At 43.8% G+C, this 13,880-nt stretch overlaps 1 protein-coding gene across 2 annotated transcripts in view; it reads right to left on the bottom strand.

The window, feature by feature from the left end:
• Positions 1-1,664: 1,664 nt before the first annotated feature.
• Positions 1,665-13,880, bottom strand: part of HADH (hydroxyacyl-CoA dehydrogenase) — a 46,437-nt gene continuing 34,221 nt past the window's right edge. Inside the window, exons 5-9 of one of the 2 annotated variants that reach the window (XM_011945728.1) lie at positions 13,407-13,496; positions 9,065-9,137; positions 4,443-4,493; positions 3,520-3,636; positions 1,665-2,597 (exon numbers count right to left, since the gene is read on the bottom strand). In XM_011945728.1, coding sequence (XP_011801118.1) covers positions 2,479-2,597; positions 3,520-3,636; positions 4,443-4,493; positions 9,065-9,137; positions 13,407-13,496 — 450 coding nt within the window. In that variant the 3' untranslated portion in view covers positions 1,665-2,478. The remainder of the gene's footprint in view (positions 2,598-3,519; positions 3,637-4,442; positions 4,494-9,064; positions 9,138-13,406; positions 13,497-13,880) is intronic. The other variant, XM_011945726.1, reaches the window with a different exon arrangement.

Genomic DNA, 13,880 nt, shown 5'->3' with positions numbered 1-13,880 from the left:
TCTCTAATGGTGAGTACCTAGAGAATTTCCCTTATTTCTTTTAAGCTCCATTTTTGTCTTTAAATATTTATTTATCTACTATTTCAACATGTTTGAGGTTGAGGTTGGCCAAAGTTTGCCCCTTTGCACCCCACCTGGGGGAAAAGGGGGAGACCCATTTAAAAAAAAAAAAAAAAAAAGGATCCTCTTGACCTAAAACTTGGTCTTTACTTTCAAGTGTCATAAAAGATTCATGACGTTTAGGAGGCAAGTTTGGGGAGATGAGGAGAACCAAGAGCAGTGACACCAGGCCCAGCAGCACTGCCAGGACCCACCCTCCCTCTTGAACAAATGCTGCCAAAACACAGTGGAGGATGATGCAAGGCACCTGGGGCTCTCACTGAGGCTCAGTTCTTAGCCACAGACTGAGCAAACAGCAGCAGCGGGCCTGTATTTGGAAGCAGAGAACCTGACTGACATGACCTTCCCTCCCCCTGGCCCCAAGATCTCTCCATGGCAAGCAGCTTCATTCACCTGAGAACGCAGAGATGTGGAGTTGGGAAAGAAAAAGCTACTTCCTCACCTCCTATGTCTAAGGGAAGGATGTTCAAAATCCCTTCCTGGTTCCAAACATGGTGCAGCATAGAAAATATTTTTTGAAAACAATAAAAGGATATTGAGACTAGGCCTTTTGACTATTTGGTAGGCTTAAAGTATTTTAAAACGCCAGCCAGAAAGACTGCTGCAGCCCCTACCGTCTCATCCTGGCAGGCTGACAGTCGCATTGCTGAGTTACATCTTTCCTGGAATTCAGTGGTCAAGAATGAATGCTGCCATTTCCAGGACAAGGGCCTGCATCCTATGGGGACTCTGGTGAGACGGTAAGGAAATGAAGCCTCCACTTAGGTCCAGGGCTCATGTCAAAGGTCAAAAGCCAGCCTGAGAGAAAGCAGGGAGCTGTCAGACCACAAGGGTAACCTTTAGCGATGGAAATGCGGGTGGCCTCACAGGTGCTTCCTTTTGTTCGTTAGGCAGCGTTTTATAAGAATAACCTAAAAGTGTCCTACCCAGGTTCTATGTGTGGTAAAAATGCACCGATGTATTTTTTTTTCCCACTATGCTTAGATTCAAATTTTTAAAAATTAATAAGCTCCCTTTTATCAGTCATAAAATGAAGAAAAAAAATCTCTCGACTATTAGACCTATATGACCCAGGATACCAAACAAGGATGTCCATTTTAGGGAAAGTCCTGTCTGAAAGTTTGGATCTGAGATTTTCAAATGGGCTATTTTGTACTTAATTTTATCAAAATCTAGTCCTAATCTAGGCTCTGTGACAAAATATCTAGTGACTTTGGACACATCCCTTAAGCTTTCTGCTAATGAGGCTACTGGACCTCAGGATTTCTGATGTCTTTCCAACTCCAAAATTCTATCTTGGAAGACATTTTCTCAAGCCAATGATTAAAAGAAGCTTACATTACACTATTTCACTTTGTTGGCAAAGAAGAAACAGATGTTCCTTAAAAATTGTTCTCTGTGCCCTTATTACTGCTTTCCTGGTAAGAAATCTGGCAGTGATGGCCACAGGCAGGTTTCACACAAACGCCTTCTCCTGCCACTCCTCCTCCCCATCACTCCCACTTTAAAAATTAACAGCAGGCCAAAGAAGAGGGGAAATAGCTTCTGCTAAATTATCAACTTTTTACTTTTATAAACATTTGAGTGTATTACAATTTTATATTATACATTTCTTTTTCAATTCAAATTTTCAGACGAAAACATTGTATTTTAGTAGAGTCAATTTATAGGCAATTTGCAACCGCGATTTCTCATGGAAAAAAGACACAGACAGACAGTAATCATTCAGATCTGTGGAACTGACTGACCATGAAAACTGACCTCCTGCAAACCATGCACACAGAGATATGCCGACCCATCCAGCAGCAGCATCTTCACGATGAACTGAATAAAGACACATCTTATGTCGTGCCCAGAATGTAGGGCAAGACTCAAAGCTGCAGGCAGCAAAATGTTCTTATAAAGGCAAGATCCAGGTACTGCTCGCTGCAGTGCTTCACAGACATACCACGTGCATGCCAGTGGCTTGTGACTCTCGCATGCAGCAACAGTGGGCATGGTGCACTCGCACTCTCGGAGGAAGTACTTTTCCCTTGATGAGAGAACGAATCCAGGCAATTCTTCATAAAAATGACAAGGTTCAAAAAAAAAGTTTGCTCCAAGGCACCAAGGGTATAAAGCTGTTTAGAAAATACACAGAAGTGAATAGACTGAAAAAGGGAATTAGTTCTTAATGGAGAATCTATTACTGCTGTAACTGGTGTAATAATCACTTCAGATAGATTACAATCAAAATGCATATTGATTAGACTGTGCTGTGTGAGAGAATGTCAGACCAAAGAGCATTCCCACAGGCACTCGGGGCACTGGCTGGAAAGTGCTCTCAGGGGTTCTTCTCAGAGCCGAAGAAGCTGCACATCATTTGTATTTGTAAAATCCTTCTCCAGTCTTCTTGCCGAACTTGTTCTCTGCTACCAGCTTATTCAAGCATGGGCTGGGCTGATATAATGGGTTCTTCACATCTATTTCATGCCACCCTATTGAGAGGAGGGAACAGAACTCAGGATGAAGTGCTGGGTTTATTTTTACACCTTGGCATTCCCAAGGGCAAGTCTGGGGGCCTGCCTCTGCTGTGGGAAAGCCCCCCAGGCATGGTGCCCCTCCGGCCACCACTGCAGAGGCACCGAGGAAGGCTGTGCTGGTGCAGTCACATCAGCCCCAAAGCTGCTGCACTGCCACCCACCTGTGCTGCCTGAAGCCTGGCCCTGCGATGACCCTCCTGCTTATCCAGTGTCTTCTCAGAAATCACTAAGGCCAAAGGCCCAAGTACACTGACAGAAGCCATTAATTTGCTTCTGTTAGTTTACTGTCACTGGCACAGTTAACTTTCAGAATACATGTTAAAAAATCTGCATTCCTGCCATTGGTATTTTGCATCCACATAAAATTCAAAATTTAATTCTTCAACTAGCATTCTGTGAAACTTGGGAACAGATAGCTAAATTCAACTTCAGTAGTCCAGTTTTAATTATTATTTTTACCCTGTCTTCAGAGCTATTACATTACAATGGATATATATTTTTAAAATGGATGTGTATCTTGCTTGCAATGGAGGTTACACAAATCAATTTATGTGATAAAATAACACATTGTACTGTCAATTTCCTGGGATTTAATATTGTACTATGGCTATATAACCATTGGGGGAAACTGGGTGAAGGTCACACAAGACCTGTTTGTGCTATATTTTGTCTTCAGGGTTACCCTGTTAAAGAGATACTAGACAGTCACATTCTTCCTTCTCCTGCCATCTGTTCATGAATCCTCAACCTGGTAAGGCAGGATTTTGGAAGGTCTTAATTAAGACCCCTGCTAACTTGTTTTTAAAAGGCATTATAATTTACAGTTCAGAAAAACTACCTCAACTCAATAAAGACAACAAAAAATTCCAATTCCTACCATCTATGATGAACTTTGTAGTATCTAGTCCGACATAATCTAGAAGTTCAAATGGGCCCATGGGGTAACCGGCTCCTAATTTCATAGCAGTGTCAATGTCTTCTTTGGATGCATCACCTAAGGAGAAAAGGGCAGCACTGGGTCACCACCACCTTTCCTTGAATTCTCCCTATCACAGGATTAGCCCCAGAATTACTAGAACTTTATATGCTTACACAATAAAAAAAATGTCTTAGAGTAAGACTTTCTGGCGTGGGTAAAGATTTCCTCTCTAAAGTACATGCCAAAGAGGTCATAAGATTTTATTTGTTTTTTTGAGACAGAGTCTTGCTCTGTTCCCAAACTGGAGTGCAATGGCACAATCTTGGCTTGCTGCAACCTCTGCCTCCTGGGTTCAAGTGATTCTCCTGCCTCAGCCTCCCAAGTGGCTGAGACTACAGCTGTGCGCCCCCATACAGAGCTAATATTTATACTTTTAGTAGAGACAGGGTTTCACCATTTGGCCAGGCTGGTCTCAAACTCCCAACCTCAAGTGATCCTCCCGCCTCAGCTTCCCAAAGTGCTGAGATTACAGGTGTAAGCCACAGTGTGTGGCCCAAGATTTTCAAAGCTACTGCGCCACTGAGGTGAATTCTGGAGTACTAATACCCTGTTCATGGAGACAGAAGTCTCCATGCCTGGAAACTTCAGCTACTTTCAAATAAACTGGGATTTTCCAACTCTGGAATCATTTATTAAAACATCATTTAATGCTAGAGCATATTTTTGATTTATAAATAAACTTTCTTTAAAAAGAAAACTTAAGTTTTCTGCTTTTGTATGTATAGTTATCGTATGTATTTTTTTCCCCTAGTTTTTTGGGTTTTACAAGTAAGGAGTACTCCCCTGGCATCACATTCACACAAATCTTTTAGTCAAGATACCTTTTAAAGAAAAGCCCAAACCTGAGTTAGAATCGCCACACGTTTGGAAGTCTGTTGAGTAGACTAAGACAAGGATCAATGTATTTTTCCCCTGGAAATTTACTCTTACTATGTCCTTTGGCCCCAAGAGGCCTTTATAGAGAACAACCTGTTCCCTTTCTTTGAAATCAGAAAAGTAGAATAGTCTGCAACAAGTGGCTGTCTAGAATTTTGTTCCAAAGCATAAAGAAGAAGTCAATCAGATCAAAGCTAAAGAAAAGAGGGAAAAATGTTAAGACGCTCAGAGAAACTACTTAAACATTGATAAAGACGATATTTTTTAAAAGCATATAAAGTACTAAAGTAATGCCAAAGGATTTCAAGGCATTTTAAGGTGATTAAAATATACCTCAATTATTTATTATGGTTGACATTACTAATAACTACACTAATTAGGATTAGAGATGCCTGAGAAATCATGATTTGAGTGTTAGGCCATAAGAAAGCAAAGAAACAAAAATAATCATATAGGCAGCCTCATTCATTCATTCAACTTCTATTTATTATGTAGCAGGCACCAGAGATGTAGAATGAGACAAAGATAAACAAGACGAGCATTCAAGGTACTCATGATATAATGGGAGAACTCAGATGTGTAAGCCAAAACTTCAACATAATCAGACCTGAAGATTCAGGACTCACACAGCTGTGTGTGAGAAAAGATGGACAGGTTTACTCACACTGCCAGGGCTTCACCAAAACCACCCCCATGCCTGGGTCCTGGAAGATGAAGGTAATCCTGAGATGAGCAGACCAGGAAGGGCATTCTACGTAGAGAGAACAGCACATGCAGAGGGAGGAAGGGGAAGGAACACAGTATATTTGGGGTGTGGCTCTGAAGCTTAAAAGTGGGTTCTACTCAGAGGATTTCATTAGGAAGCCTCGCGGCTTCTGTGCTGATAGAGCCCCGGAATGCTGGAAGTGCTGGCCTCACAGGCTCCTCAGGCTTGGGATAAGCTCCCTGTCCTTAGGGTGCTGCCCTCGGACATCTTTGGGGCTCAGTCTCTTACTTCCTCCAGGCCTCTGCTCAGGTGTCATCTTTCAGAGAGCCTCTTCTCCTCCCTGCATATATAAAAGAAGCAACTCCCTGAACTAAAGAAAAGGCCAGGACACTAGGACAAGATTCTTGCCATCTCTTACTATCTTCTTCTCTACAGTTACTCATCACAACCTAACATGCTTATGTACTGGTTCATTTATCATGGGCAGTCTCCCTGGGACAGAAATCTGACAGCATAATGGTTGCAACTCAGCTAAAGTCATTTAATGAAATCTATATTCAAGGACAGGACAATGAACCCTAGAAGCAAGGCTATAATTGCAGATTCAGAGACTCACTTGAGGACTGTTTTATTTCAACAAATAATATGAAGATACAGCACATGATAGAAAAATATCTAAATAACCCTACAAAGTCAGCACAACTCTAAAAATCCTGTTCTCAATAATGCAGAGCAAAAGAGGTAAACTTTCAGAAACAGAGAAATAAAATAGAAATCGTTGTGCCAAGTGAGAGTTAGACGTGGAATCATGTTTTAAACGAGGAATTCCTAAACTTCTTTAGAATCAAGTACGTCTGACAATCAGACACCCTCTCCATAAAAAGTGCACATACACCCCAAATTCTGCATCAACCTTAGGAGGTTCATTGGACACCCTCTCCCACCTCCCTCCAGTTAAGAGCCCCTAACTCCAGATAAGACAGCAAAGGAAAGCTTCCTCAGTGAAGTCCAGATCAGCACAGCTGAGGGCCTGGGACTTGCCCGACTTCTGTTTCCTTGGCTGGCTCAGCAGCACCACCTGCCAACCATTCTTAGCATGAACAGAGGCACCCAGCAACAACTCAGAAACAGCATTTTTACTCATCAGCAGCTGCCTATGTGCCCGCCTTACACAGGCACTTTGGGGCAAATAAAGATGAAGAGGAGCCAGAGTGCCCCAGAAAAGAGAGTACAGTACAGGAAAGAAAACACCTGCCATGCCACAGGGAAGACAGGGACAAGTGACCCAAGGGAGAGCCAAAGCATGAAGAGTCGTGATGACAGAGATGACATCCAGCTGCAAGCTCTGCAGACACTCTGGTGGGGCCATGTGGGAATGGCGGGAGTAGAATCTGCGGTGATGACAGTAGGGGCAGAGAGTGGCCAGAAGGAAGGCTCTCTGGCCGAGCCTATAGATGGCAGGTCACCAGAGAATCACTAAGCCTGTCTTGAGCAGGGGCGACAATGTGAGCAAGATGTCACATGGTGACCGGAGGGCAGGCTCATGTTCCTCCCAGGCCTGCTGCCAGCAGAGCCCTCCTGAGAAGAGCTGACCATTCGGCCCCACCGTCCTGCCCACGCTGGCAATTAGGAGTGGGTGCCTGGCAAAGGCAGCGATCCACTGTCAGACACAGCCTATCCAGCCTCTGTCCCTCTGACCCACAGGGGTGACAGTTGACTGGGGCATGCATCAGGCCTCAGTCACAGTGTGAAGGAACAAGAGCAATAAAAGAGTGAACACAGAGCTGGGACACTGGGAAAGAAGGCCCAACATGGAAGCCACAATGAGTGGACAGACATCAGAGCAAGAGGGCATGAGCCTCCACGAGATCCTGTGGGGACTGGCAAGAAGTGCTCGTGGCGGGGGCCCGGTCATCCAGGAGGCCCGACCCGTAGCAGCCCACACGTCCTTCCAGGGAGCCTGCGCCACTCACGGCAGCACTGGCGACACCACGGCATGCAGCCCCAGGTGGATCAACAGTGGGGGACAGGAAGTTCCCCTTGCCTGAGTTCAGAAACAGTCACAGAGCGTCTGCCGAGGCTGTGCAGGGGGTGTGTGGGCAGATGCAGTAGGCGGTGTCTCAACTTCCTGGACAACATGATACTTTCTCAGTAAGCGCAGTAGTGGGGACCAGTCAGGAAAAGACACGAGTAGCGTGAATTTCTCTGCTACCTGAGGAACCTCATGAAGGCAGCTGGACTGGGATGGGGAAATGCTGGGATGAAGAGGCGGAACAGGCATGACAGGAAGGAATCAAAAGTGATGAACAGATGTGGCAGACAAGAGAGGGAGTCTCCAGATGCTTGAGGCTTCAAGGTGGAACTGTGGGACCGAGATGGCATGGTGGGCGTGCTCTGAGCACTCCTCTGTGTTGGCTAAGAGGAGGGAGCAGGCGGTGGGCGGGGGGACATGGTAAGAGGCCTGAGGTGTGACTATAGTGTACAGTGGGGAACCAGCACCCATCCCAGGCATGGCACCCAGCTCCTTCAGAAGCAGATTCTGAGAAGGTGGTAGAAAGAGAAGCAAGGGGACCAGCAATGATAGGCTGTTGAAGCCCATGCCCACAGCAAGCGAAGAGCATGTCCTGAAGCCAGGTCCTGCTTCTCTAGCTTCAGCCTACAGGTGGCTAGGGATGGTGAGGGCCAAAGGGCATGCACCTGTGCAGAAAGGGACCACAGACAAGAAGAGGGCTTTCAACTTACCATCTGATACTTGGTGTACTGGAGAATGTATCAAAGGGACAGTGAGGAAATCACCATCAAGAGGTGGATCTCTCACATGCTACATTCTAAAATATTACATTTTATTAAAAAAAAAAAAAAGACATACAACTGCCTTTCAAGGTAGGGCAAAATGCTCCGTGCTTTCTTTGAGGTGTAATTAGGCATATTTGTTGATAGATAAACACAGAAGTGTTGGTTTGATCTTGGAGCAAAAGTAAGGCAATTGCTTCCATAAACCACGGAGAAAAGTTTTAATATTTAAAGCAGATTTTGAGGACGCAAATGTGCTTTCATCTCTCTGGAAGAGCTGGTGTAAATGTTTTGTTTCAAAAATGACACTCTCAGGAGTGAGCATTTATGAATGAAGTAATTGAAAACAATTACACTTGCTTTTTATCCAGTCCTATTAAGGCTTGTTTGCCTTTGAAGCAGATATGATAGCTACCTTTCCAGAAACCAGGGAGGGGAAGCAAGCAGGAGGACGAAGATCAGTTCAGAAGCCTGGACCCTGTCCCAGGCCTGATATTTCTACAGCAGAGAAAAGCACTCTTTGTCAATCAAGAATTGAGGAAAACTATTTAAACCATTCTTAAGGTTACAAAAAGTACATCATGACATCATTCAGTAAGGACAGACACAAGATTACTAAAAACTGTCCTTACCACATATCGGCCTTGTCACATATTTCTCATCACCTGTCAGTCACAAGTTTTAGAACCTTAAGGAACTTTCAAGATTCCCTAGCCTAGTGATTTTTACATTATGATAATTTTTAAAAGCAGTAAACCTTTTAATCAAAAGCAGAGATCCAGGATATCAATCTGGGCCGGCCGTGTAATTGCTCTGGCTGGGACTGTAGTTGGGGTGGTGGGAGTTCCAGAACCCTTTCTCAGAGGCCTCACAGGGAAGCCAGGAGGCCCTGGGAAAACAGTGAAAAAGGTACCAGGGCCCACGGTGGAGCTGAGCTCACACAGCTAGAAAACAGACACTGCTTCCTCCATTGTGCATGGCTCAACCCCTGCTAGAGATACTGAGAATTCCAGACAGTGGCGCCAGGAGCTGAGGCCTACAGCCCCTGGCCTGGGTCAGGAAAGATACCTCGTTCATACAGCCTGATTGCTTCCATGAGGTATGGAACCAGGAGGCGGTTCACAACAAACCCAGGAGTGTCCTGTTTTGGGAGAGAGAAAAACAAAAAACTAGTAAACTTTCATTAAATGATATCTTTTGTGAAGTCACCAAATCGCCCCTTCTTACCCTGGATCATGTTTGCCCCCATTTATCAAGCTGTACATTTTCAAAATTTGCAGTATGACCTTATATCTATCTCATATGACAATTTATCCAACAATCATAGTACTTAAAAAAATTCAAACCCAGATGCCACACTGCACAGATCCTGACATAAAGGCAGATCAAGGCACATGGGTGACCTGGAAGAGCATGGCTTTGGGACAGGCAGGTTTGGGTTCAATCTTGAATGCTCTCTTGGTCCTTCTGTTATTCTGAATCTCAGTTTCATCATCTTTGAACTGGGGGTGACAGTTTGTCTCAAAGTTGTGAAGATAAATCAGAAAACATAAAATGCTGTACACACAGCCCTAATCTCTTTACTCCTCTCCTCTTTCCTCCCACTTCCCTTTCAAGAATCGACAAAACGTCACACCCCACCTTGAACAGTCCTAAAAGGAGGACTGCTTTCCAGGCTCCTTGGAGCCAGTCCTAGGCTACCCAGCATCTTCTCAGGTTCCAGCGCACAGTGCAGTGGAGCTGACTTGGCGGCAGGTGCTCCGTCAAAGGAGCACAGCCCCTACAGAGAGCTGGCCTTTCACGGCACATCCCCTAAGACCTCTGCATCCTGGGGTGGCCCCTGTGCCATACACGCCTTTCATCCGTTTCCCTTCTCAGTAACTAACATTAATTAATCTCTCCGGAGGACAGGTGTGGGATCTGGATTTTATCTACTGATCTCTTCTGGGGATGTGTAGAGAAAAACAGGTGATTTTTTGTTGAAGCTGATTTCCACTAGGCAAATGGTGCCTCCTCTTTGGTCAAAAGGCTATGATCCTCCTGAGGGCAGAACTCCTCACCCTGGCCCAAACTCTGCATTCCATTTCTAGCACACACTAGGTACTTCCTTAATGTCTGAATTACAGACGACCAGGCACTCCTCACAGAGCTAACCTGACTGCATGCTGGGAAACTACACAGTAATACAAAGGATGTAAACCTCCTTTAACCCTGAGCAAACTGAAACCAAGTCCTAATCCCATCTACTGCCACATGAGCACAAAGATGCACAAACAAGTTTTATCAGCTTAATTAAGATTATGAAACAATACAGATTTTATAATTGAGGCAAAAATACTCTTTTCAACTTCAAAAGGTTCACTATAGAAACTCAAGATAGGGTACCTGAGAACATGAAGCACACCATATGTAAGGTCACAAGTCAGAAAGCAGCCTGAGAAAAACATTTGCTCCAATTAGAATAGTTAATATCTTCTACAGAAAAAGCTCATGGAGCTCAATAAGGAAAAAGTGCCAAGACTCATTAAATATTTAAACTCACTGGCCAGACGCAGTGGCTCACGCCTGTAATCCCAGCACTTTCGGAAGCCAAGGTGGGAGGATCACGAGGTCAGGAGTTCAAGACCAGCCTGGCCAACATGGTGAAACCCAGTTTCTACTAAAAATACAAAAATTAGCTGGGTGTGGTGGCACGCACCTATAGTCCTAGCTACTTGGAAAGCTGAGGCAGCAGAATCGCTTGAACCCGGGAAGTGGAGGTTGCAGTGAGCTGAGATTATGCCACTGAACTCCAACCTGGGCGACCGTGTGAGAGTCCATCTCAAAAAAACAAAAAACAAAAAACAAAAAACTCACCAGTAATAAAAAAAAAAAAAATGCATTTCCGCCAATAAGATTATCAAAGGTTTTTTCCCCCATGGTAATAACATTTGATGCTATTGAGAATGCAGAGAGACAGATACTCTCAGTATACTGGTGGAATGTGAAGAGATACAGTCTTTTTTTTTTTTTTTGAGGGGGGGCAGGGTCTTGCTCTGTTGCCCAGGCTAGAGTGCAGTGGTGTGATCTCAGCTTACTGCAGCCTCCACCTCCTGGGCTCAAGTGACCCTCCCACCTCAGTCTCCCAAGTAGCTGGGACCAGAGGTGCATACCACCATGCCCAGCTATTTTTTTGTAGAGAGGGGTTTTGCCATGTTGCCCAGGCTGGTCTCAAACTCCTGGGCTCAAGTGATCCACCTGCCTTGGCCTCCCAAAGTGCTGGGATTATAGGCGTGAGGCACCGTCCCTGGCAGAAGACATAGTCTTTAAATAAAGTAATTTTATTTTATGTAATCAAATTCATATTTTTCAGATTCTTATTTATTAAACACATTTTATTTACTATACTTACTATGTGCCAGGTACTGTTCTAAATACTTTAAAAAATTAATTTATTCATTTCTCATAATAACCCTGTGAGACAGGTACTATAACTATCCCTATGTGAGGCATGAGGACACTGAGGCACAGCGAGGTTAAGTAGCTTGCCTAAGGTTACACAGCTAATAAGTGCCGGCGCCAGGATTTGAACCCAGTCAGGCTAGTTCATACCCTTAACCTTTATACCACACTCCCCTCATGAAGTCTCACTAGGAAGGCACATTCCAGGCATATTAATGTCCCTCTTCTACGTCAGGTATTGGTAAAGTACCACACTGTAGGCCAAATCCAACCCACAGTCTGTTTTTGTAAGTCAAGTTTTACTGGAGCACAGCCACACTCATACTGCATATACTGTCTATGGCTGTTTTCATGCTACAACAATAGAACTAAGTACTTGCAACAGAGACTGTATGGCTGAAAATATTCACTATCTGGTCCTTTACAGAAGTTTGCTGACCCCTGTCCTATGTGGTTGCCATATGTTGTCCAGATCCCTCATCAAGGGCTTCAATAACTGACCCAGAGAGACCCTCTGAAAGCCCTTAGAACACCACACAGAAAGAGTTCTGGAATGACCTAACGAGAACAACTTAATAAGAACAAAGAGTTCCCATCTCTGCAGCTGCTGTGGCCACTCTGATGGAAGACTGAATCATTACTTTGTAAATTAATGATTATGCTGCTGAAGATAATCATTAGCTTTTCCCTATACTTCTGTTTCCATATCTTTTTGTCTTGCACAGATGTTCTTTTCAATACTATTACTACTTTCTTCCACTAACAAAGCATAACTGGGTAAGAAAGCACAATCATAACATCCAATTATTAATATGACTTTAGAAGTCTAGATAACTTAAGACTACGGAACTAAACAAACAAAAATTGGGCATTAAAACATGAGACTCCCTAACAACACTTTACCCATGGACAGGGAAGAGCAGAACACACAAGCCTGCTTTCTTCGGCTGCTGGAGTCCACCTCAACAGATGGCTTCTTCAGAGGATTCATGAACAACATGATTTTTCATGAGTTAGTACAGTACTGTGAGTTCAAACTTGAGAATATTTTAGAAAGCAAACGTTTGCTATGAGAACTATAATGATATAAAGGATTATGGTTTTAAAAAAAAAAGTAGATGACTTATTTGTAAATCTTTGTAACGGTGTAGCATTTTGTGACAAAACTACCCCTTAACAAAAACTGCCAAGTCATGCATAAGTATAGTCCCTGAGTTTTGGGGGAACTAAAGAAGAACTAAAGCAAATGGAGAAATTTAAGGTAATCAAAATAATTACCTTCAAGTAGGTTATCATTTCAGCAACTGGGATTATTTTATATACAATAACTGGGTAGCTTAAGAAAGGCGGAAAAAAAGATGGAAGTCAAGCAGGCTTTTCACTAAACCATGCTGCTTCTTGAAAAACAAAACAACAAACAACAAAAACATAATGCAACTTTCCTGTGAGAAACAGGTTCCTTACTGCTACTTTGGCAGGTTGGTCGCTTACTGTCTTATCATTTATTTCACCATCTGTAGTATTTTTTGCAAAAGTAAAGCCCTCATTTTCTGTCAGGGATGTATGTGTTTACCAGGCTGTACTTGACACACAGGGTTTGGACTCCCAGCGGCCCAGTGGAAGTTAAAGCTGACAGGGCAACCAAAACCATTTATGAAAATGCAGCCATTCATTAGGAGACAAAAGCCAGGACCTAGAGAGCAGTACTGTGTCTTCTACTCAGCTGGAGTCCTCAGCTCCATTCAGGTCTCAGACTATCCACCTGATGGCCTTAGGCATGGCTTAGGAGTCCAGTTTCCCTGTCTGCAACCTAGAACAGGAGGTGCGGACTGCTCTTCACAGCACGCGGACAAGCTTGCAGTATACAATGCTCCCTCTCACATAATTCTATGAGAAGAATTCTACCACGAATAAGTCAGGGTTCAAGAAGAAAAGAACCACCTCCTTCCCAAGCTACTCATACTCTCACCTTGCAAGAAACAGGATGCTTTCCCAGGGCTTTGCTAAAGTCTACCAAAGATTCAAATGTCTTCTGGCTGGTCATTGGTGTTTTAATGACCTGGAAATGCAAAGCAGAGAATTATGACCAGAGTTAGCAAGCAACTTCAGTAGAATGGTTCAAGGAATGATTGATCAAAAGGTTCCATATAGGCAACAAAAATAGTTTGAGTTTCAGCACAGAAGTAGGAATCTCAAGCCAGAAATAATGTATTTCCCAAAATGACTATTTTAAGACAACAGAGGCCGGGTGTGTTGGCTTATGCCTGTAATCCCAGCACTTTGGGAGGCTGAAGTGGGCAGATAACGAAGTCAAGAGATCAAGACCATCCTGGCCAACATGATGAAACACCATCTCTACTAAAAATACAAAAATTAGTAGGGCGTGGTGGCATGTGCCTGTAGTCCCAGCTACTTGGGAGGCTGAGGCAGGAGAATAGCTTGA

Source organism: Colobus angolensis, unplaced genomic scaffold (genome assembly GCF_000951035.1).
Source record: "Colobus angolensis palliatus isolate OR3802 unplaced genomic scaffold, Cang.pa_1.0 Scaffold244, whole genome shotgun sequence".
In the NCBI taxonomy this organism is placed as follows: domain Eukaryota; kingdom Metazoa; phylum Chordata; class Mammalia; order Primates; family Cercopithecidae; genus Colobus; species Colobus angolensis.
The sequence above is the reverse complement of the archived record's forward strand: the minus strand, read 5'-3'. Positions and strand labels throughout refer to the sequence as shown.